General features: G+C 41.3%; 1 protein-coding gene across 3 annotated transcripts in view; it reads left to right on the top strand.

Annotated features, from left to right (window-relative positions):
- Positions 1-21,662, top strand: part of LOC122807151 (6-phosphofructo-2-kinase/fructose-2,6-bisphosphatase 4-like) — an 877,767-nt gene that overhangs the window by 508,795 nt on the left and 347,310 nt on the right. For all 3 annotated transcript variants that reach the window (XM_044078168.1, XM_044078167.1, XM_044078169.1), the window contains one exon: positions 21,139-21,268. In XM_044078168.1, coding sequence (XP_043934103.1) covers positions 21,139-21,268 — 130 coding nt within the window. The remainder of the gene's footprint in view (positions 1-21,138; positions 21,269-21,662) is intronic.

Here is a 21,662-nt window from a genome sequence, read left to right on the forward strand (position 1 = left end):
AGTAACACTTTCCTAAATATTCTAAATCATCTTGCCCCTATCAGAACTGTCAGAAGTAAATCCAACTATGCCCCCTGGCTGACCAGATATACCTGTCTACTGCTAAGAGATAAAGCATGGAACACATGGCATCAAAATAAAACTCAAACTACTAGACAGGCTTACCAGGAACTAAGGAATGAAGCCAAAAAACAAATTAGGACAGACAGAAGGAACCTCTATATAGGCATTCAAACCAAATGCAAAAATAACTCGCAAAAATTCTGGGCTGCCATTAATAAAATCTTACAACCAGAAAAGACCAGTACTCCACCCCCTAACATTGACACCACCACCAATAATATTGCCACCCAGTTCAAAGAACACTTCACCAAATCCATCCTAGCCCTCACTAATAATAGTTCTCCCACTTCACATCCAACCCTATCTTCCATACCAGCAGACCAAAACCTCTTCTCCTTACAGCCTGTCCCAACTAGCACAATTTATAAATACCTAAATAGGCTTAAACGTACAACCTTGACCATGACAAATTGCCTGCAGAATATCTAAAGATCACAGAACAGAGCCATCACCTATCCAGTCTCCATGCTTATTAATCACTCTTTATCAAAACAACATGTTCCTTCTCTATGGAAAATTTTGCATATAATACCACTCCACAAAGGCGGTAAAGCTATGGAACTATCTACTTACTGTTCAGTTGCCATTCTGTCCCCTTATCTAAACCCCTCAAAAGATATATACATTCCCAAGTAATGCATCTCCTCATTAGAAAACTCACTGGGCTGCCAGGAGACTCTAATAAGTGTACCACCACCTTCTGTGAGTAGACAAATCTTTATTCACAACATAAACTCAACGGTATAAGAACTAACAGAATAAGAACATCCATAAAACAGAATAAAACGTAACGGATAAGTGCTTTCACTCACTAATTGTGAGCTTCCTCAGAACACCAATATTAAGCTGGGTACACCTTAAATTTGAAATCTGGTGCCAGAAACCAGCTATTTAAATATTCTTATTAAAGCAGCAGTCAAGTTGTAAACGGCTAGTGTGTTCCTAGCCAATATCAGTGAAATGTAATATATTAGCATAAAAAAATGACATTTGAAAAAGTAGATATAATTGATGTAATTAAAAACCATCTGGAAGATTATAAAAAATTATTAAAAATGTTAAAATTGTTAGAAAATATTTACAGAAAATACATTAAATGGACAGAAAATACATACAAATGTCATTTTTAATGGAAATACTTATGGAAGACTTAATTATGCCAAGATTAAAGGAAGAGGAGGCTCAACAAATATTAGTTAAGGTACAAGTGGTGATGAAATAAAAGCGGTAATGCACAAGAGGTGATGAAATAAAAATGGTGATGTGTAATCAATCTGAAGGGAAGTCTCCAAGAACAGATGGTATTATTGTAGAAGTTTGGAAGCTTGGGGGGATAAAGTGATAAAAATTTGGAAGATTTTGTGTAATATTGTTTTAGAAGGAGGGGAGCACCAGCATCTTGGAAGAAAAGTGAGGTGGCTGTATTACTGCCTATACTACCTAAAAGAATGGCAAAAGTGTTGCCAAAATTGAGAGATATGGATCAGTTTGATTTTTTTTGGAGGGGAGGCAAACATTTGATGACATGAATAGAACCACCTCCCTGCAGAATTCTTACAAATTGCATCTGATGTAATAGACTACCCAATATCCATCCTTATCAATAGAACAATAGCTGAGACGTATATCCCTACCATCTGGAAGATCTCTTATATCATTCCACTTCACAAAGGAGGTTCCTCCATGGAAATCTCAAATTATAGACCAATAGCTATCTTATCCCCAATAGCGAAAATCATGGAGAGATGCATCCACAAGCAACTTTTTCACTACCTAACTGTTAATCATCTCCTGTCCAACTCCCAACATGGCTTTCGTCCCCACCATAGTACAACTACCGCCCTCCTTTCCTTTGTTGACTCCATCAATAACAACCGCAACAACAAACTTATATCTTCTGCCCTCTTTTTGGACCTATCAAAAGCTTTTGATATGGTCAATCATCAGCTCCTCCTTAACACCCTTGAAGCCTTGCATCTGGACACACCAGCACTAAGCTGGTTTAAGACCTACCTCTCGGGTAGGCAACAAGCCGTCCTGTGGCAAAACTGTAAATCAGGACTACTCCCAATTTCCATAGGTGTACCTCAGGGCTCCATACTCGGTCCACTTCTGTTTTCCATCTACATAAACAACCTTAAATCAGTCATCCCTAAATCCACCTGCATACAATATACCGACGACTCCACCCTAATCTGCTCTGACGTCTCCATCTTGAATCTCCAAACTATTACTCAACATTGTTTTTCTCAAATTGAAAAATGGTTCAACGACTTGAAACTCCTACTTAATCCAACTAAAACGAAACTACTACTATTCTTTCCCAATGCTTCCTCTTCCCAGGAAAAAGAATCTCCAAACGCTAACAAAATAACCTTCCATGTTAAATCTAACAATGGGACTTATATAACCCCTGTCACCAATACCAAACTACTTGGAGTAACCATTGATCACAAGCTCAAATTTGACCTGCACATTACTCAAACTATAAAGTCCGTTAACAAAAAATTAGGATCTATGTACAGAATTAAAAACTTCTTAACTCCTACCAAATTAACTATTGCCCGCACTCATCTTCTCTCTCCCCTCCTCTACGCATCCCCAGTCTTCTCTTTCCTCAATAAACGTGAACTTAACATGCTCTCTCGTGCTTACAACCATATTGCTAGATTTATAACAGGTTCCCCTTATCGAACCCACCATTGTCTTAACTTGAGGACCCTTGGCTGGCTTGAACTACCTAATCTCCTCAAACTTAACCAACTCACCGAGGCCTACAAAATAGTCAACCACCCTGATAAAACTCCATCACTATCCAGCATTCTGGCCCCTTACTCTAATCTAAATAGTCTTAGATCATCCAACAGTTCTCTTATCCTTACCACTAAAGCTAAGAACTCAGGTGGGGATGCCCTCTACGCTAACTCCATTGGGAAACCGTGGAACTCATTGCCAAACTACCTAAGACTCTCAACTTCACGCACTCAATTTAAAAACAACCTAAAAGAATATCTCATATCCCAATGGATATGTCCTTGTCGCCCACCTGACTAACATCATAGCTCATACCCTACTAGCCTCACTTCCTCCTAGCACGTTCTCCTATTTAGACCTCTATAATCTCTCACTTCAAATCACAATTGAGGTTTTTTACCCTGATCTTGTCTATTTACACCCCAAGTGAAACTAATACCATGCTTAAACCACAGCATGTACTTTAATCAATATTTGTATCACTATTTGTGTGTCTATTCTCTAACATGTATAAATTTTTGTTTGTTTGTTTGATTGGAGCTTTTCTCCTCGGGCCTCTACTGAAAATGGATATGTATCCAGCTAGACTAGCCCGGTTAACAAATGTAAAATAAAATAAATAAATAAAACAATGATGGTACAGTGGCTTAATAGATTGCATCTTCGCCTCACAGCAAGAGGATCCCTGGTTTGATTCTTGTCTGGAATGCCTTGTGTGTGGAGTCTACATGTTCTACCTGTGTTTGTGTGTGAGGCAGAAGAAGCATTTGACAAATTAAGCTGAGATTTTATGAGTAGGGCAATGCAAGCATTTTTATTTTATTTTTATTTTATTTTATTTTACATTTGTTGACCGGGCTAGTCTAACTGGACATATATCCGTTTTCAGTAGAGGCACGGGGAGAAAAGCTCCAATTACACGAAGTAAACAATCATTTACAAAAAAACAATGATAAGCATAATACAAAAAGTACCAGAGTAGACTTATGTAAGAATTTAACAAAAACTAAAACTGGCAAAAAGCATGTTAACAGAAAAAAAGGAAGATATCAGTAAAATTACAAGGTATGCAATATTCTAAAGTTAGATAAGCAGAACACAAGGTGGGAAAACATGGAGGAGAAAAAAAATGCTAAGGTAGAGTCAATATCAAAGATATAACAGTCAACGATTAAACCTATTATTTAGAGGATCAGTAAGGGGAGAGGGGGGAAATTAGGAAATAATGAAGTAATTTCAGTCGGGGTTAGCACAAGGACATAACCACTGGGATTTAAGATGTTCTTTGATATGTCTTTTGAAAAGGGATGTAGAGTCTAGGTTAGTTATTTCATGAGGGAGTTGATTCCAGAATTTCCCAACAGAGTTAGAAAATAATGAGTCCCCAGCTTTGTTATATGATTTAGTCAAGGCCACTAGGAGTTTATTAGCAGAGCGTAGTATGGCTAGGTTTTTATATGGTGAAATTAGTTTTGTAAGGCTAGGGGTAGCATCAGGGTAGTGAAGGGACTTATGAATGATAAGTAGTTGTTGATAGAGTATGTGGTTATTTAGCTCTAACCAATCTAGTTGCTTGAGGTTGTGACAGTGATGAGTTCTGAAGGGGTTAGCAGTAATGAATCTAGTTATACTATTGTAACAGGTAGAGAGTTTGGTAAGGTTGGTTTTAGATAAGTTAGTATATATAGCAGAGGCATAGAAAAGGGTGGAGGTTAGTATATATAGCAGAGGCATAGAAAAGGGTGGAGATCAGGTGGGTCTGGGCCATGGTTTTTCTGGCTGCAGGGGTAAGAAAGGGTTTAATTCTGTAGAGAGTACCTATTTTTTTGTTAACTGATTTAATGGTGTTGTTAATATGGTCATCAGAATTAAGATGGTTATCAATAGTTACACCTAATAGACGAGTGGTCATATCTGGGTTAATACAGGTAGCATTATTAGAGGAGATAGTGAAGAAAGGAGTTGGAGATTTGTGCGTAGGAGTAAAGAGAAGAAGTTTTGTTTTTTTGGCATTAAGAAGGAGGGAGTGTTCCATAAACCATTTTTCTACATTATGGAAGACTGTTTGGGTGAGGGACTGGAGGGAGGAAACATTATTAGCAGCACAGATTAAAGTTGAATCATCAGCATATTGAATGCAGATGGCTTGGGGTATGTTCAAGTGCAGGTCATTGATAAATAATGAAAAAAGAAGGGAACCTAAGATTGAGCCTTGTGGAACCCCAATGTTTACTGGGAGTAAGGAAGAAAAGTTGTTGTCCCATAGCACTGCTTGTTGCCTGTTTTGGAGATAACTCCTAAACCAGCTTGTGAACCAAGAGAATAGAGATTTAGTTTGTCAAGGAGTATATTATGGTTAACCATATCAAAGGCTTTTGACAGGTCTAGGAATAGTGCTGATGAGAAAAGATTATTGTTCCTATTATTATTTATAGCATCAGAGAAGGAAAGGAGGGCAGTTGTAGTGCTGTGAGAAGGTCTAAAACCATGTTGACAATTGGCTAGAAGTTTGTTTTGCAGAAGGTAGTTAAGAAGTTGTTTGTGTATACATCTTTCCATAATCTTCGCTAATGGGGAGAGTAGGGCAATAGGGCGAAAGTTTGAGAACTCAGTAGAGGAGCCCCCTTTATGTAGAGGAATTATATGAGATATTTTCCATATGGAGGGAATTTTTCCTTCAGAGATAGTTCTATTAATAAGTATGGATATGGGATATTCTATAGCTTCTGCAGCAATTTGTAGGTATTCTGATGGGAGTTGATCCGCGGATGGGATGCAAGGTTTAAGTTTTTGAGAAGCTTATAAATAAGAGATGTAGCAACAGGTTGAATGTAAAAGGTATCAGATGAGGCATTAGAGGTATTAGGGCAGGTAGTAGTAGATGTGGGTAATGAATTCGCTAGGGTTTGAATGGCTTCTGTAAAATACTTGTTAAAGGCATCTGGGATCTGGGAGGAATTGTTGAGGTTAGAGCCTGAAGGGGTAGGAGTAGTAGAATGTCCTGGTTTAAGAAGTTTGTTAATACCTGACCAGAATTTTTGAGGGTGCGTTGACTCGTTTGTTGAAGGTGGAGATAATATTCCTTATTCTTCGAACCGGTGATCGACTCGACTGGGACCCCGGGCTCCTCATGGGGAGAAGGTTGTTGTTGTCAGACAACTACACGCAGCAGCAGCTTCTCCTCGCCCCGCCAGATCCTCCTCGTCTCCTGCCACCACGCCCCCACGCCCAAGGCCAACGTCCAGTGTGTCTCAGCAGTGGACCCTCTTGCTGCCTCTTCCTTCTTTCTTTTCCCGGATGTTCGGAAGCAGGAAGGAAAAGACTGTGTAAAGAGAGACACTTTGATTCTCCACAAGAATCCTGATATCTGATACTGACTTAGATGAGTCAGAAGGGTCCCCTAAGTCACCTTCAGAGGATGTCTTAGATCCTTAGTTAATTAGGTTGATTGCTGGATGGGAGACTCCGGTGGAAGTGGAGTGAAGCTGTCCAAAGGAAGCCATCACGGCACCACAGGACACCACAGGACAAAGCTTACCTACCAAAGGACGCCGTAGACGCTATGCTGGTGGCAGCGGGAGGAGAAAAGGGAGATGTCATCCTGTCCTCCGCCTAACAAAAATTCCCAGGACCATGGACATATATGAAGCGCGATTTTCAGTTCAGCGTTTCTCTGCTGCCCCTGAACTATTTATTTAATTTTTTGCGCTTACAGAGGATCTAGTCAGTCAAAGAGTTGAGAGATACACCCAGGTGTGACTGATGTCGCTGTCCCAGAGAAAGTTACAGCCATCTCAACACCCTAATCGCCCATTGTGGAATCCGTAGCTGAGGCTGATTTCCTATGCAGTGGAAGGATCGAAAGCCTCAGGCTGAGTACTTGCATTGCTTCCTCTCCGATCTTATGCTTGCGCTCGCTATGAAAGTCTCAAGTCTTCCTTTACCTACAGCTTGATGGACACACTTTTGGCCCCTAAAGTAAAGGAGACCCTTACCCGTGTGAACAGGAGGGAAAGACTCTGTCCAGTGTCGTTTTCCTGCTTTTCCACCCTTCTAGACCGTAAACTTAAAAGCAAAAATGGTGAAAAAATGGTTTAAAACCAAACCCAAAGATCTTTCTTCCACAGTGAGAGGTGATGAGGCAGAGGGGAAGCAGAGGTGGAGCGACCGCGGCGCCTGGGCAGGGGGGGTGAAAAGAAAACCAAGGTGATAGGGACTTCCCCAAACCTTTCTTTCAGCCGCTCCTGAGAGGAGGCCTGACTGTCCTGCCTGAGGCAGTCGGGGTCGCCATTTATACCCCCCCTGCAAAATGCTTTCTTCAGACAATTTTGGGTAAAAAGTTGTTACCAGAGGTTACAAAATCCCATTTCTATCCACCATTCTCAACACCTTGTCAGAGAAGTTCGAAGAATCCATGGTCACGGCCAATCGATGGAGGTCTAATAGACTGAGAAACTGGAATTGGACAACAGGCCTAGAGGCCACCAGAGATACTACTACACATCACGATCATGGGGCGCCCAGCACTCACTGGCGCCTCGCTGGGGAGGAGTCTGACCACAGCCCCCAGGGTCTTCACCAAGGGCACCAGGCATGCAGGGTCTGATGCGCCTAGGTGGCCTGAGGGCATTTTAGATTCTAGGGATTCAGGTCTGCCAGATCTGGGCGCCAGTCTCTGATGCCACCACCAGGCGCCTACTGATACATGCCACCCTTGGCACAAACTAGTACCATTTTGGCATTTCTTGCTATTTCGAAATACTTTACAGCCACCAGCATATCTTTATTCATAGGAGCTCGTCAGTTAGTACTGCCAGTTAGTTCTAACTTCCAGTTGCACTTCAATAGTTGCATTCAACCAACATTTTCTCTGTCGCCCAGGAAATCCCCAGCAAAAATTGTTCTGAGTTCTCTGTCTCATGGCAGCTTCTCTCATAGCAATACTGGCTTCAATTTATATTCCTCCAACAACTTCCACTAACTCACTAAAATATTAATAATAAAACGCGTAAATCACACCTAATGGTGGTTACAGCAGATCAGACTTGCAACCGATCCAGCGGAATTCCTTTCCAGCACCCACCGCCAGCAATGATAACCACGGACGCCCCCCTGATGGGTGGGGCACTTTCAGGACAGACAGTCCAAGGCGAATGGGAATCTGAGCATAAGCTATTATTCACGTCCTGGAGTTGAGGGGTGTTTTTTTTTGTTGCTGCACACTTTGCTCCCTTTCTTCTCCAGGGACCATTGCAGTTCAGACAGACAACATGTCCGTAGGGTATAAACAATTTGTCTTTAAGAGTATCTTTCTTAGTAGCCTTTCTTAATTGTTTAAAGAGGAGGTGATCAGATGTACATTTAGTAGCTCTCCATTTAGCCCAGATTTTATTTCTTAGGTGCATTTTTTGGTTAGTTTGTTTAGATAGCCAAGGTGCCAATTTAGATCTTATCCTAGTAGAGTGAATGGGAGCATGATAGTCAAGGATTTGTAGAAAGTGGGTGTTAAAGTAGGTCACTGCTTCATTTAGTTCAAGGATAGTCAGTGGAGACCAGTCACATGCTTTCAATTCCGTCAGAAAGTTATCTGGGTTGAAGAATTTATTTGAGCGGGATATCTTGACTTTATGGGTAGTTGGGATATGCAATTTTTGTCTAATAACATAAGTGAGCATATGGTCACTAATATTATCGGGAAGGGGTCCAATAAGGTTAATTAGGCATATATATGAAATATCTCTGTTTCTGCAGCTTAGTCTGTAATTGAAGTACTTTCACAGTGTAAGTGGGAGGGTTGTGGGTTCAAGTCCCTTCAGGGCGGTTTAGTTTTACAGGGGAAACAGGTGCTGACTTTGAGGGAACATGGATGAAATTCTCGGCTAGGCTTATAAGAATCTCCGGGCCAAGAGTCTAGTATCATCCTATTAACCTAAGCTCGGAGACGAGAATTAAAGTGGTAGAGTTTCTTGTGTTTGAGCAGAGGAACCAGGCATGGGATGTCCTCTTTCCCCTTTGTTGTTTGCTTTATATTTAGAGCCATTGGCAAAGGAAATAAGGGACTCAGAAATTTAAGTATGTAATTGTTACAGTAATCAAGAAAATTTTATTTGCAGATGGCATTATTTTGTATTTGGTAAATCCAGAAAAGGGGATCTCTTTGTTATGGAATGTTTTGAGAGGGTTTCAAGTCTTTTTAGAATATAAAATTAACGATGATAAAACAAAGGCTATAGCTGTTACATATGTACCCACGTATGGTATGATTCAGCAATCCCATGTTTATGGAGACTTGATAAGATTAACTGCTTTGGAATATGGATTAAAAAGGCTTCTGTTAAGGCAGCTAAGCATATGTACGAAGTGACTAAACAAAAAATTATACAAAAATTGAGAAACTGGAAGTTCTTATTTATGGGTATGGATAGTAAGATACAAGAAGTGAAAATGTTTTAGTCCCTTTAGCATTACATTAACTAAAAATTAATAAAGTGTTGAAGGAATTTATCTTGTAGGTAAAGCAGACAAGAGTTGAGTGGGTAAGTTGATGCGTCAGTAGAACAAGGTGATTTAGGATTACCTGATTTGACAGGATATTTTAGAGGTACACAGGACTCATATACATGACACAATCTGAAGGTTATAATTCAAGGTATAAGGGGGCAGTTCAAGAAATAAGGAGAAAGTGGAATGTTAAGTGCGGATCTTTAAGGAGAGTAAAAATCACTATGCAGACTATTATGTTCTGAAAATGGAAGAAAGTATTCTAAGAGCTAAGCCAACACATGCACTGAGAAAATAGATTTTGACATTAGGGATGACTGCAAGTAGTGGTACAGAAAATAGGCAAAAAGGGCTGGAATTTACTGAAAACAATTGCAAAGGAACCAAGGTACAGGAGCAGATGACATGGGAGAAAAATGTAAGAGTGGGATGAGGCCAAGAAGAATTTTGGACTGTAGGTTAGAGACTGTCTTCCCTATCAGGGACTGATGTCAGAGTATAGGCGAAGAGAAAGGGGTAAGGGTAGATCTGCTGTATATAATAATCTGTATGGCTGTTGCTGTTCTTCTTAAGGATCTGCATCCCAAATCCCACTCTCTCTTTATTTCTTGAATTCCCCCTCCCTGCTTCGTTATCATCCCTTTCCACGTTGAATTATATATAGCTTTCTGCTTATGTTATGTATATGAGCTATGAGCCATAACTGTGTAGCTCTAAAATAGCCCATAAAATCAGGTAATCCTACACCTTGTTCTATTGCAAAGATCAGCTTTTCCCATTTGACCCTTGCCCTCTTTCCCTCCCAGATAATATCCTTCAAATCTTTATAAATTGCTGTCCACAACTTTTCCTCTGGTTGAAGAATATGCCTGACCTATATATAAAACTAAAGGAACCAAAAGTATATTCACTGATTGTATCTTGGTAGCCATATCCATAAATAACTTCCAGTTTTTCAGTTCTTGTATCATCGTTTTAGTCTTTTCCCACATATCTTTAGCTGTCCTAACAGAATCCTTTTAACTCATACTCCTATATATTTAATTTTATCATGTCCCTTTAACTATCGGCATTGCTGAACCAGTTCATGTGTGGGTACATAGTTTACAGTTATAGCCTTTATAGGTTCATAGTTCCATAGGTAAGCACAAGGTCAGCAGCCCTTGCAGGCCATTTTAAGCCTAACCAGTTTCCCTTTTTTGTGCTCAAAATAACCTATCCCATTTGATTATAGATTGGCCTTACCCATACCATGGTTGATAATTATATATTACTCCTAATGAGAATAACTGGGATCATACGGTAGATAATTTGGGGGAATCAATGCATGGGATAAAGCATTTAGAAGCTGCCTCTGTCAATTAGTAGTATAGGGGACAGTCCTGGGGTAATTTTTTTGTTTCCTATCTATAGATCTAGCGTTTATATCATGCTATCGAAAGATGAAAATAGCGAACTCTATTTCATTGTACCTAAAATGTCTAAACCACATAATATCGAACATTCAGAACAGCAAATATTTTTCCTTGGGGAAAAAAATTTGCTATTCCGAAACACATACACACAACACAAGCACACCTAAAAAACATCAATCCACACACATACACTTATAATCCTACAACTAACCCTACACTAAACTGTACATATACTACTATCTGTCTACTTACCTTAACCCAGACCCTAACCCTAAGGTCTGTCACTATCTCACATTCACCTAACCTGCGCCCTAACCCTAACTCACTTAACCCGTCCCTAATCCTAACTCACCTAACCCACGCCCTAACCCTAACTGATCTAACCTGCACCCTAATCCTGACAACCACACAATTGCACACTTACCTGAACCCGACCCGTAAATTTCCACCACAGTGCTGAAAATAGTGAAGCCACTGAACCGGCCAACTAAATTCTTTCCCTAGGAAAGAATTCGGTGTTCTGCAGCTTCGCTATTTTTAGCGTTTGCTCAAAACAGGTCGATATTAGAACATTTGAAGTTTTAAAACTTTGATGTTCTGATATAGACGCTAGATCTAAGTTGCAGCTGAAAATGAACAGGGATGATCTTTGTTTTATGTGGATGGGAGTCTGTTCTCTGTTTTGTCTTTATTATTTTTATATCATGAATGTTCTGCATCACTGAGATGTCCTTTTCTGATTTAATGAGGTACAAAATAATATCATTATCAGTGTCAGTGGTGCAGTAGGTAGCACAGTAGGTAGCACATTCACCATTAGTGCAGGAGGTTGTGGGTTCTATTCCCACACCAGTTATCTCAATTACTGATGCTGTAGTGCAGCATAAGGAGCTGCTGCACTCCTGAATGTCTCATCTTTTGGATGAGATGTTAAACTGAGGTCCTATCTGTCTGAGTTGGTGGTAGCTCAGTTAAATGTAAAAGATCCCACTGCACCTATCAAAAAGAGTTTGGGAAGTTTTCAGATGGTCTGGCCAAATTTCCCATAGTAGTATAAATACCATCTCAGGTTTTCCCTGAAAAGAGGTTACTAGCCTAGTGGGACTAACCCTGTCTAAAAATAATTAATTAATAAATAAAGCAAGCCAACTTTTCCTGACTGCCATGCCAGTTATATCCCTGAATTTCTAAGTCCCTTATTTTCTTTGCCAATGGCTCTAAATATAGAGCAAATAACAACCCCTGCCTGGTTCCACTGCTCAGATACAACTTATCAAAGAGCCGTCCCACTTTAATTTTTGTCTCTGATCCGGCATATATTATTGCATCAAGGAATGCAAATGCTTCCATTGCCTTCTCATAAAATCCCAGCTTAGTGGTATTTTCTTACATTCTGCTTCCCTTTGGGTCATTGCTGTTTATTAATGTTGTTAAATGTTTGCCTCCACTCCACAAAACCACATTAATCTTCATTTCTACTTTTAGTTTTGATCGTAGCCTCATTTACCCACAGTTTTAGTGTTGATCCTGCAGTCATTCACCAGTTTTAGTTTTAATGCTTTCTTCATTCCAGCCTGTGTTCATTTTGATCCTGCCCTCATTTCCCTGTTTTAGTTTTGATCCTACCATCTACCCCCAGTATTAGTTTTGATCCTACCCTCATTCCTCAAGTTTTTAATTTGATCCTGCCCTCATTTACCTCTTCAACAACCATCCATTCAACTGTAATTGACCCCCTAAAGCCTCGTCCACTCACTATTTCTACACCCCATCTGTCCTGGACAACACAAACAACACCATCTAACTATACCTATCCATGTGTGAGCAATAACCTATATGTGTGTGTGTGTGTGTGTGTGTGTGTGTGTGTGTGTGTGTGTGTGTGTGTGTGTGGAAAACTTAAACATTTATATACTCTTATTCATTTCTGAAATGTCTTGCAATGCTCTACCAGGTTCTTATCTACTCCCATTGCATATTTTGTACACTTGTAAAAGGGGGAATATCATCTTATTGTATACTAATGGCTGTAAAGTCTACAATCTGTATGCTACTACTCTGTAATGTCTCTTTTGTAAATTTTTCTTCTCTCTGTATACTTATGGAGTTTTCCCCCCAGGACTCCGCTGAAAACGGACACATGTTGTCCAGTTGGACTATCCTGGCAAACAAATGTTAAATAAATAATAGAATAAATGATTTCCTCAGTTTTAGTTTTGATTCTACGTTCATTCCCACAGCTTTAGTTCTGATCCTTCCTCATTCCCTCAGTTCTAGTTTTGATCCTACTCTAATTCTCCCCCAATTTTAGCTTTGTTCCTACCCTCATTCCCCCAGTTGTAGTTTTGATCCTACTCTCATTTCCCCATTTATAGTTTTGTTCCTGCCCTTATTCCCCTAGTTGTAGTTTTGATCCTACTCTCATTTCCCCAGTTGTAGTTTTGATCCTACTCTCATTTCCCCATTTTTAGTTTTGTTCCTGCCCTCATTCCCCCAGTTGTAGTTTTGATCCTACTCTCATTTCCCCAGTTGTAGTTTTGATCCTACTCTCATTTCCCCATTTTTAGTTTTGTTCCTGCCCTCATTCCCCCAGTTGTAGTTTTGATCCTACTCTCATTTCCCCAGTTGTAGTTTTGATCCTACTCTCATTTCCCCAGTTGTAGTTTTGATCCTACTCTCATTTCCCCATTTTTAGTTTTGTTCCTGCCCTCATTCCCCCAGTTGTAGTTTTGATCCTACTCTCATTTCCCCAGTTGTAGTTTTGATCCTACTCTCATTTCCCCATTTTTAGTTTTGTTCCTGCCCTCATTCCCCCAGTTGTAGATGTTCTTCATCTCACATTGCTGCAGTCCTAACACTTGGGTAGTCCGCTGTCCCAGTCGGCCCGAATACCAAAGTAGGCTGACGCCGGTCAAGGCGACTAGTCTGACGTCAGGACGTCAGGGTACAAATGCGCATGACCGACGTCATATCCTCAGTCTTTTTTGCCGCATGGTCCGATGCAGAAGCAGCGTTGCAAGTGCAGGTTGGCGTTCTGAGATTTTCCGAAGTCGGAGTTTCAGACCGAATCCAAGTTGGCTAAGTACCCCGTTGGGGAATATTTTGGTTTTTCTTGCCTCAGTATTTTACCGGATGTCAGAAAAAGTGAATAACTGTATTTCTTGTGGGAAACAGATACCTCATAGGGATTACCATACCTTGTGTATACCTTGCTTAGGGCCTGAGCACGACGTTGTTGGCTGTCGCTCTTGTGCTAGATTTAACAAACGCACTATAAAGAGAAGATTAGATTGTGCCAGGTTAGTTTTGGGAAGCGTGTAATTATAAAATGCCGCCGGATGCTCCGGCCCGCTTCAAAAAGCGCAAGGACAAAACAGCAAAGCCTAGGTTGAAGAACCGTCCGCGGACGCCGGTTCTTTAGAGGGCTCGTGGAGCCAGAGGTTCAGCCAGAAGTTTCTTTGGAGTCCCAGGGAGAGACTTTATTACTGCAAGATGTGACCTCTCAGGAGGTAGGCCAGGCGGAAGGGGCTTCTCAGGTAGCTGTTCTTCCCTCCCTTCCTAAGGTGGTTAGGCCCTCCCCTGCTGTTTCCAAGGCTTCTCCCAGGGGCAGGCCAGGTTCTGTTTCAGGTGGTACCCCTAGTTCTTCAGGGTCTGTGCCTAAGAAACATATGCTTAAGATGGCAGAAGATTTGATTACAATGATTAGAGGTTCTATGCCCCCTCCTGATAAGAGGCCTAGGGTGGAACCTGAGCTTGGGAGTTTTGAGCAGGGTTCGGATGATTCTGAGTCTTCGGCTGAAGACTTGCAGGAGTATTCTCCTTATTCTGATTCTGATGTGGATGATTCTACTCCTTCTGCTTCTCCTCCTGAGGATTTTTCTTTTTCAGAGACTCTTCATTCCATGAGGGAGCATTTTAAATGGGAAGGTCAGGATTTCTCTGATTCCAGGAAAAGGCTTAGGGAATTTCTGTTTCTACCCCAACATAGGCCTTTAGCTATACCTCCTGTTCTGGATGTGGTGGAAGATGTTTTTGCAGAGGCTTCTCTGAACCCTGATTCTTTGCCCCCTGCTCCTGTTAAACCGGATAGATATTATAGGGTGCCTGAAGCTCATAAGTATCTTTTTAAGAGTCCTAGGGCAGACCCAGAAACTGTTTCTCAGGGGCCTAAAGGGGTTAAGGCTTCTGTTGTTAAAAATCCTGTTCCTCCTGATAAAGAGGCAAGGGCTTTGGATAGATGGGGAAAGAAAGTGTATACTTCTTCCACTTTAGCCATGAGGGCTTTGAATTGCCAGTTTCACATGTTGAAATACCAAAATTATCTCCTTTCACAATTAAAGTCTAAGGTAGATGCTCTGGCGGAAGGTATTGAGTGTAAAGAGTTACAGGATTTAGTTCATGTTTCTGAACAGGTGGGTAAGCATTCTTTGCAATGTGGTTTTGATGCTGTACAGGCCTCTTCGAGGGTGGCTGCCACTGGTTCGGTTCTTCGCAGGCACGCCTGGCTGAGGGATCAGAATTTAGCTGAGCATGTTAAGACAAGGATTTTAGATGCTCCTTTACAATCTGATGTGTTGTTTGGTTCGCCTGTGGAAGCAGTTTTAAAGAAAATGGAAGACAAGGCTAAGTCTATGCAGACTGTTAAAGATTTTTGCAGGTTCAGCCTCCAAGTTTAGTAGAAATTGGCCTACCAAGGGGTGGACATATCCTTCTTATGATTCCCAGTCTAGGGTAGGTCTAGACGTGGTAGGGGCAGAGCTCAAGGTTCTTTAGGCCTAGAACAGGAGTTCACCTGCTCAGTCTTCTGGTGAGGGCAGGGGTCAGTCCTTTCGTAAACAAACCCAATGACCTGCCTTTTCAGCTGCCAGAATCTTCTCGCCTGGCAGCACCTTTGGGAGGAAGGTTGGCACTTTTCAAAGAAAACTGGAGTTTAATTACCCAAGACAGATGGGTATTGGATATCATTCACCACGGTTACAGGTTTTATTTCCATACCTTGCCTCCTTTCAAAGGCATGCCAGACATTCCTCCTCAACAAAGAAAAGAGGCTCACAAGCAAATTTCTCTGTTACTCCAAATAGGGGCCATTCAGCCGGTTCCTTTGCCAGAAAGGGGCCTAGGATTTTATTCACGCCTGTTCCTAGTACCAAAAGGGGAACACGTGGAGACCAATTTTGGATTTATCTATCCTCAACACTTATCTGGACATTCCCAAGTTCAAAATGTTGACGTTACAACAGCTTTTACCTCTGCTGGGCAAAGATCACTGGATGGTAACTTTGGATCTCAAGGAGGCTTACCTTCATGTTCCTATCAGACTAATTTGCAGGAAGTATCTGCTCGAGCTGGGAATTCTCATTATCAGTTCTCTGCATTGCCCTTTGGCTTATCTACTGCCCAGAGTATTCACAAAAGTTCTGGCTCCAGTGATAGCTTTCTTCAGGCTAAAAGGAATACAAATCTATCCTTATTTGGACGACTGCCTGATTCTGGCTCAAGGAAAGGACGTGCTTCTTCAGCATTTGGAATATGTGATAGCAGTGCTAAGATGCCTAGGGTATTCTGTGAACGAAATAAAGTCCAGTCTAGTACCCTCTCAAGACATGTGCTTTCTGGGTGTGAGACTGAATACAGCAACCCAGATGGCCTTTTTAACCCCGGACAAACAAAATAATCTGTCTCTTTACTTCCATCAACTATCTCATCAGTCCGGGCTGACTGCAAGGACAGTCCTTCAAGCCTTAGGGTTCATGGCATCTTGTATTCTGGTGCTTCCCAATGCCAAACTGCATATGAGGAAGCTGCAATGGTATCTCAAAAATGTATGGACACAGCACTGCCAGGATTTGGACACTGTCATTCAAATAATACCTTGCATTCAAAAGGAATTTTTGTGGTGGGCTCAGGAATGTCACCTAAACAAGGGACTCTCTGTGACCCGGCCAGAGGCGAGTCAGATTCTAACGACAGATGCCTCAGACACAGCTTGGGGAGCTCATCTGAATGGAAAGTGGATACAAGACAAGTGGCCTGCCAGACTGCAGCATCTACATATCAACATGAAAGAGATGTTAGCTGTCCAGTTTGCTTTAATGGCTTTCAAGGATTTACTTCTTCCAGGGCAGGTGTTGATTCTAACAGACAACACAACTGTCATGTGGTACATCAACAAACAAGGGGGAACACATTCATATCCTCTATGCAGGCAGGCAATGATTTTGTGGGAGACTGCGCTAAGCTTGCAGCTGAATCTTCAAGCAAGGTTTCTGCCGGGAGCACAGAACTCCTTAGCAGATGTGTTAAGCAGGCAAATCATGGATCCCCACGAGTGGAAACTGGATCTTCATGTATTTCAAAAATTGACAGTGTCATGGGGAACTCCAGACATAGATCTGTTCGCTTCTCCACTGAACCACCAGCTGCCAAAGTTTTGCACGAAAAGGTTTCATTACACAGCTTGGAAAGTGGATGCTCTTTCTTTCAGTTGGAAAAATCTTCATGTGTATGCCTTTCCTCCTCTGCCTCTCCTCCCAAAGGTACTCCTAAAGGTCAGACAAGACAAGCCAAGGATGATTTTAATAGCTCCAGATTGGCCTCGGCAGCACTGGTACCCATTGCTGAGGAGTCTGGTAAGGAAGCCTCCATGGCCCTTACCTTTGATTCCACACCTATTGTCTCAGAAGGACGGGCATCTACTCAATGTCAAGCTTCACTCTGTTCATCTAACAGCCTGGCATATTCTGTTTTGAACCATAGCAGGTCTCAACTTCCTCAACAAGTTTTGAATGTGATTATGGAAGCTAGGAGACCTAGTACAAGGAAAGTGTACGCAGACAAATGGAAGAGATTTTTATTTTGGAGTGCAGCAAAGGATTTGGATGTTTCAGAGCCTAATTTGAGTGTGGCTCTTCAATATTTTACTGAGTTATTGGACAAGGGTTTGTCTTTCTCTTCCATTAAGATTCATGCTGCAGCAATTTCAGCTCACTATGATTGTGACCCACCATTGTTTTCTCATCCTTTGTTCAAGCAATTTCTTAGAGGGGCAAAGAATATAAGACCCCCACGTAGAGCTCCTACTCCTGCTTGGGACCTCAATTTTGTGTTGGAGAAACACACTCTACAACCTTTTGAGCCTGCAGCTACTGCTGAATTGAAATATTTGTCATGGAAGACTGCTTTTCTGTTAGCCATTACCTCTGCAAGAAGGGTGTCTGAATTGCAGGCCCTTATGGCGGTTGAGCCTTTCTTGATTTTTCATAAGGATAGGGTATCTTTACGTACTAATCCTTCCTTTATGCCTAAAGTGGTTTCTAGTGTGGCTTTAAACCAAACTATTCATTTGCCTACTTTTTATGCAAATCCCCAAAATAAGGGGGAAAAGATTTTGCACACTTTAGATGTACACAGGCAGTTGCGTTATTATTTAAGCAGGACTAAGGATTTTAGGCAGTCTCAGCAGTTGTTTGTTTCCTTTGCTTTGAGTTCTCAGGGCAAGCCTGTGTCAAAACAAACTATTTCTAAGTGGATTGGGTTTTGCATTTCTTTCTGTTACTCCCATCATGGCAAAGAGATTCCAGCTGGGATTAGGCCTCATTCCACTAGGGCTACTGCCACTTCAACAGCATTTCTAAGGGGGGTGGCAACTAAGGATATTTTGGAGGCAGCTACTTGGAGTTCAGTGCATACTTTCTCTAAGCATTACCACCTTCCTCTCTACTCTAAATCTAGGGCTGGTTTTGCCACTGCTATTTTGCAGGGCATGTTGGCAGCCCCTGCTTCTTTGTGATTTGCCATCCTCCCTTACCTCTGCTTTGGGATTCTACCCAAGTGTTAGGACTGCAGCAATGTGAGATGAAGAACATAGTACAGTTTTGTACCTACCATAAATGTAGATGTTCGAAGATCCACATTGCTGCAGTCCAATTTACCCTCCCTCCTTCCCCTCTGTGTTTAGGGGTGGTTGTGTGGCTGGGATTGTACCTTTCTGACTTTGTATATATTGTACATATATTTGGTACAGGGGTGTTTGGTGTGTTGTTGTTTTTTAGTTTGGCCTTATCTTTTTAGGGTCTTCTGACATCTGGGGCAAGAAAAGACTGAGGATATGACGTCGGTCATGCGCATTTGTACCCTGACGTCCTGACGTCAGACTAGTGCGCCTTGACCGACGTCAGCCTTATACTTTGGTATTCGGGCCGACTGGGACAGCGGACTACCCAAGTGTTAGGACTGCAGCAATGTGGATCTTCGAACATCTACATTTATGGTAGGTACAAAACTGTACTTTTTGATCCTACTCTCATTTCACCAGTTTTAGTTTTGATCATACTCTTATTTTCCCCAGTTTTAGTTCTGATCCTTCCCTCATCACCGAGTTGCAGTTTTGATCCTATCCCTTTCTCCCCCAAGTTTTAGATTAAGTCCTACCCTTGTTCCTGTTACTTCTAGTTTTGCTACTACCCTTACCCCCAGTTTCAGTTTTGATGCTACCCAGATCCACCCCCAGTTTTAGTTTTGATCCTACTGTCACCCCACCCCATTTTAGTTGATAATTCCCTAATTTCTCCCAGTGTTCATTTTGATCATACTCTTATTTTCTCAATTTTAGTTTAGATCGTACCCTCATTCCCCTCAGTTCTAGCTTTGATACTACATTCATCCCTATTTTTAGTTTTGATACTACCCAGATTTCCTCCCACGTTTAGTTGTGATTCTGCAGTCACCCCCCCCCACACACACACACACACACACAGTTTTAGTTTGATCCTTCCCTCATTTTTCACAGTGTTAGTTTTGGTCCTACCCTCATTCCCCCAGTTTTAGTTTCGCTCTTACCCTCTACCCCCATTAATAGTTTTGATCCTACCCTCATCCCCCCAGTTTGTTTTGATCTTACCCTCTATCCCAAGTAATAGTTTTGATCCTACCCTCTACCCCATTAATAGTTTTCATCCTACCCTCACCCCACCAGTTTGTTTGATCCTACACTTATCCATTCTGCTTTAGAATTGATCCTACCTTTATTCCCTCAGTTTTAGTTTTCATTCTGCCCTCATTCCCCTCATTTCTAGTTATGATCCTCCCTCACCCCCAGTTTTAGTTTTGATTCTACCCTCATTGCCCCCAGTTATAGTTTTGATCCTACACTCACAGTTTTAGTTTTGATCGTTTCGTCTTTCCCCAGTATTAGTTTTGATTCCACCCTCATTGCCCCCAGTTATAGTTTTGATGCTACACTCACAGTTTTAGTTTTGATAGTTTCGTCTTTCCCCAGTATTAGTTTTCATCCGAGCATCATTTCTTCTAATTTTTCTGTTGGCTATCTGTGCAAACCAAGTCAAAGACCTTAGTGTGATGAATAGATGGTACTCATCTGTTAAGAATTCCTGCAACGTATTCATATAAATAGACTAGGGTTGAGCAACAGCCTCCTAAGGTCATGAACTTGCATTGGTTGCTGTCCAGGAAATTGTTGTTCCTTAAGAAAGCAGCAAACCTTTCCCTGTTACTGCTGTTTGGCTCACAGACCTGTGGTTTCATGGGGTTTTCTGCTCCTACCCTTTCTTTAAAGGTGCCAAGTTTGCTTCCTTCAGTTTTCAGGTATATCTGTATTTGTAGATTGCATCCCTTTTCTTCCATAAAGCCACAGCTGTATTTTGTATTGAATTTTTGCTCTTCAGCCTCTTGTACTGATAGTGTTACTGCTTAAAGCTTTTCCTACTTCTTAAGTTATGTTGACAATAGTGAGTTGAATTGCCCTTCTCATGACCTGCCACAGTGGATCATTAAGTATATTTGCCTAATTTAACTCCATAAATGCTATTTCTTAAACTAGTAATACAGTCCTGACAGTGACTGAGCAGATAGCACACTTGACTTTAATACTGGGAAGACAAAAGGCTAGGTTCTACCCCACAAGAGATGATTGGATTTGTGTTACAGTCATGTCACTTTAGTGCATCATGAGGGAACTTCTGCTTTTCTGAGGTGCCTTCCTTCAAATTAGAAACTGAACCAAGGTTCCAGCTGTCTGTGTTGGTGTAGCTCAGGTAGAAGTTAAATACCCTGTGGCAGTTATCAGGAAAAAAAAATAGAGGAATTCCCCAACCAGCCAGACAAAATTACCCCGGCTAATATGAGTACCACCCCAGGTCTCACTGAAAGTCGGTCTTGCTTAGTGGAACTAACCCAGTCAACAAAAGTGTGCAAGTATAATTGAAGGTTTTTTTTTTTCTGACATGCAGCAGTTTGATTTCTGTGGTTCTTCAATTAATGGAAAATTATTGTAATACTACAAATAATGTGTTATGCCATTAAGTAGGATTTATGATCTGTTTTTCAGTCTTATGAAGATCTGGTTCAGAGGCTCGAGCCTGTCATCATGGAACTGGAGAGACAGGAGAATGTGTTGGTGATTTGCCACCAGGCCGTCATGCGTTGCTTGTTAGCGTACTTCCTTGACAAAAGTGCAGGTACGAACTTATGTCTTAGTAACAATAAAAAAGTAAGAAATTGATGATTAAAATTAGGCATGCAGAGCTGTACTTTCAGAGAAGCAAAGCCACCGTCTTTTGTTTCAGGGGAGAAATTTGTTGTGATAAATTATGGAATGTTTGATTAACTGTGATACATTTGGAAATAATCAGTGTTGTATTTGTGAGTAAACGTTATGAACACATTACAGTTCAGTAGACTACATGTACTTTATTTGGGACATAATGTACATGAGAAGCACATTCATTCTTTTCAGACTTCAGTAGATAATCAGCATTGTACAAGCCTTGTATAAAAATAACCAGCTGGGACAGCCCGTATTGGGGTAGGGACTTCAGGTTTTGGGTGTGAGTAGGAGTCTGCGAGTCACTT

Source organism: Protopterus annectens, chromosome 7.part0, assembly GCF_019279795.1.
Source record: "Protopterus annectens isolate FY-2018-M chromosome 7.part0, PAN1.0, whole genome shotgun sequence".
Lineage (NCBI taxonomy): Eukaryota > Metazoa > Chordata > Ceratodontiformes > Protopteridae > Protopterus > Protopterus annectens.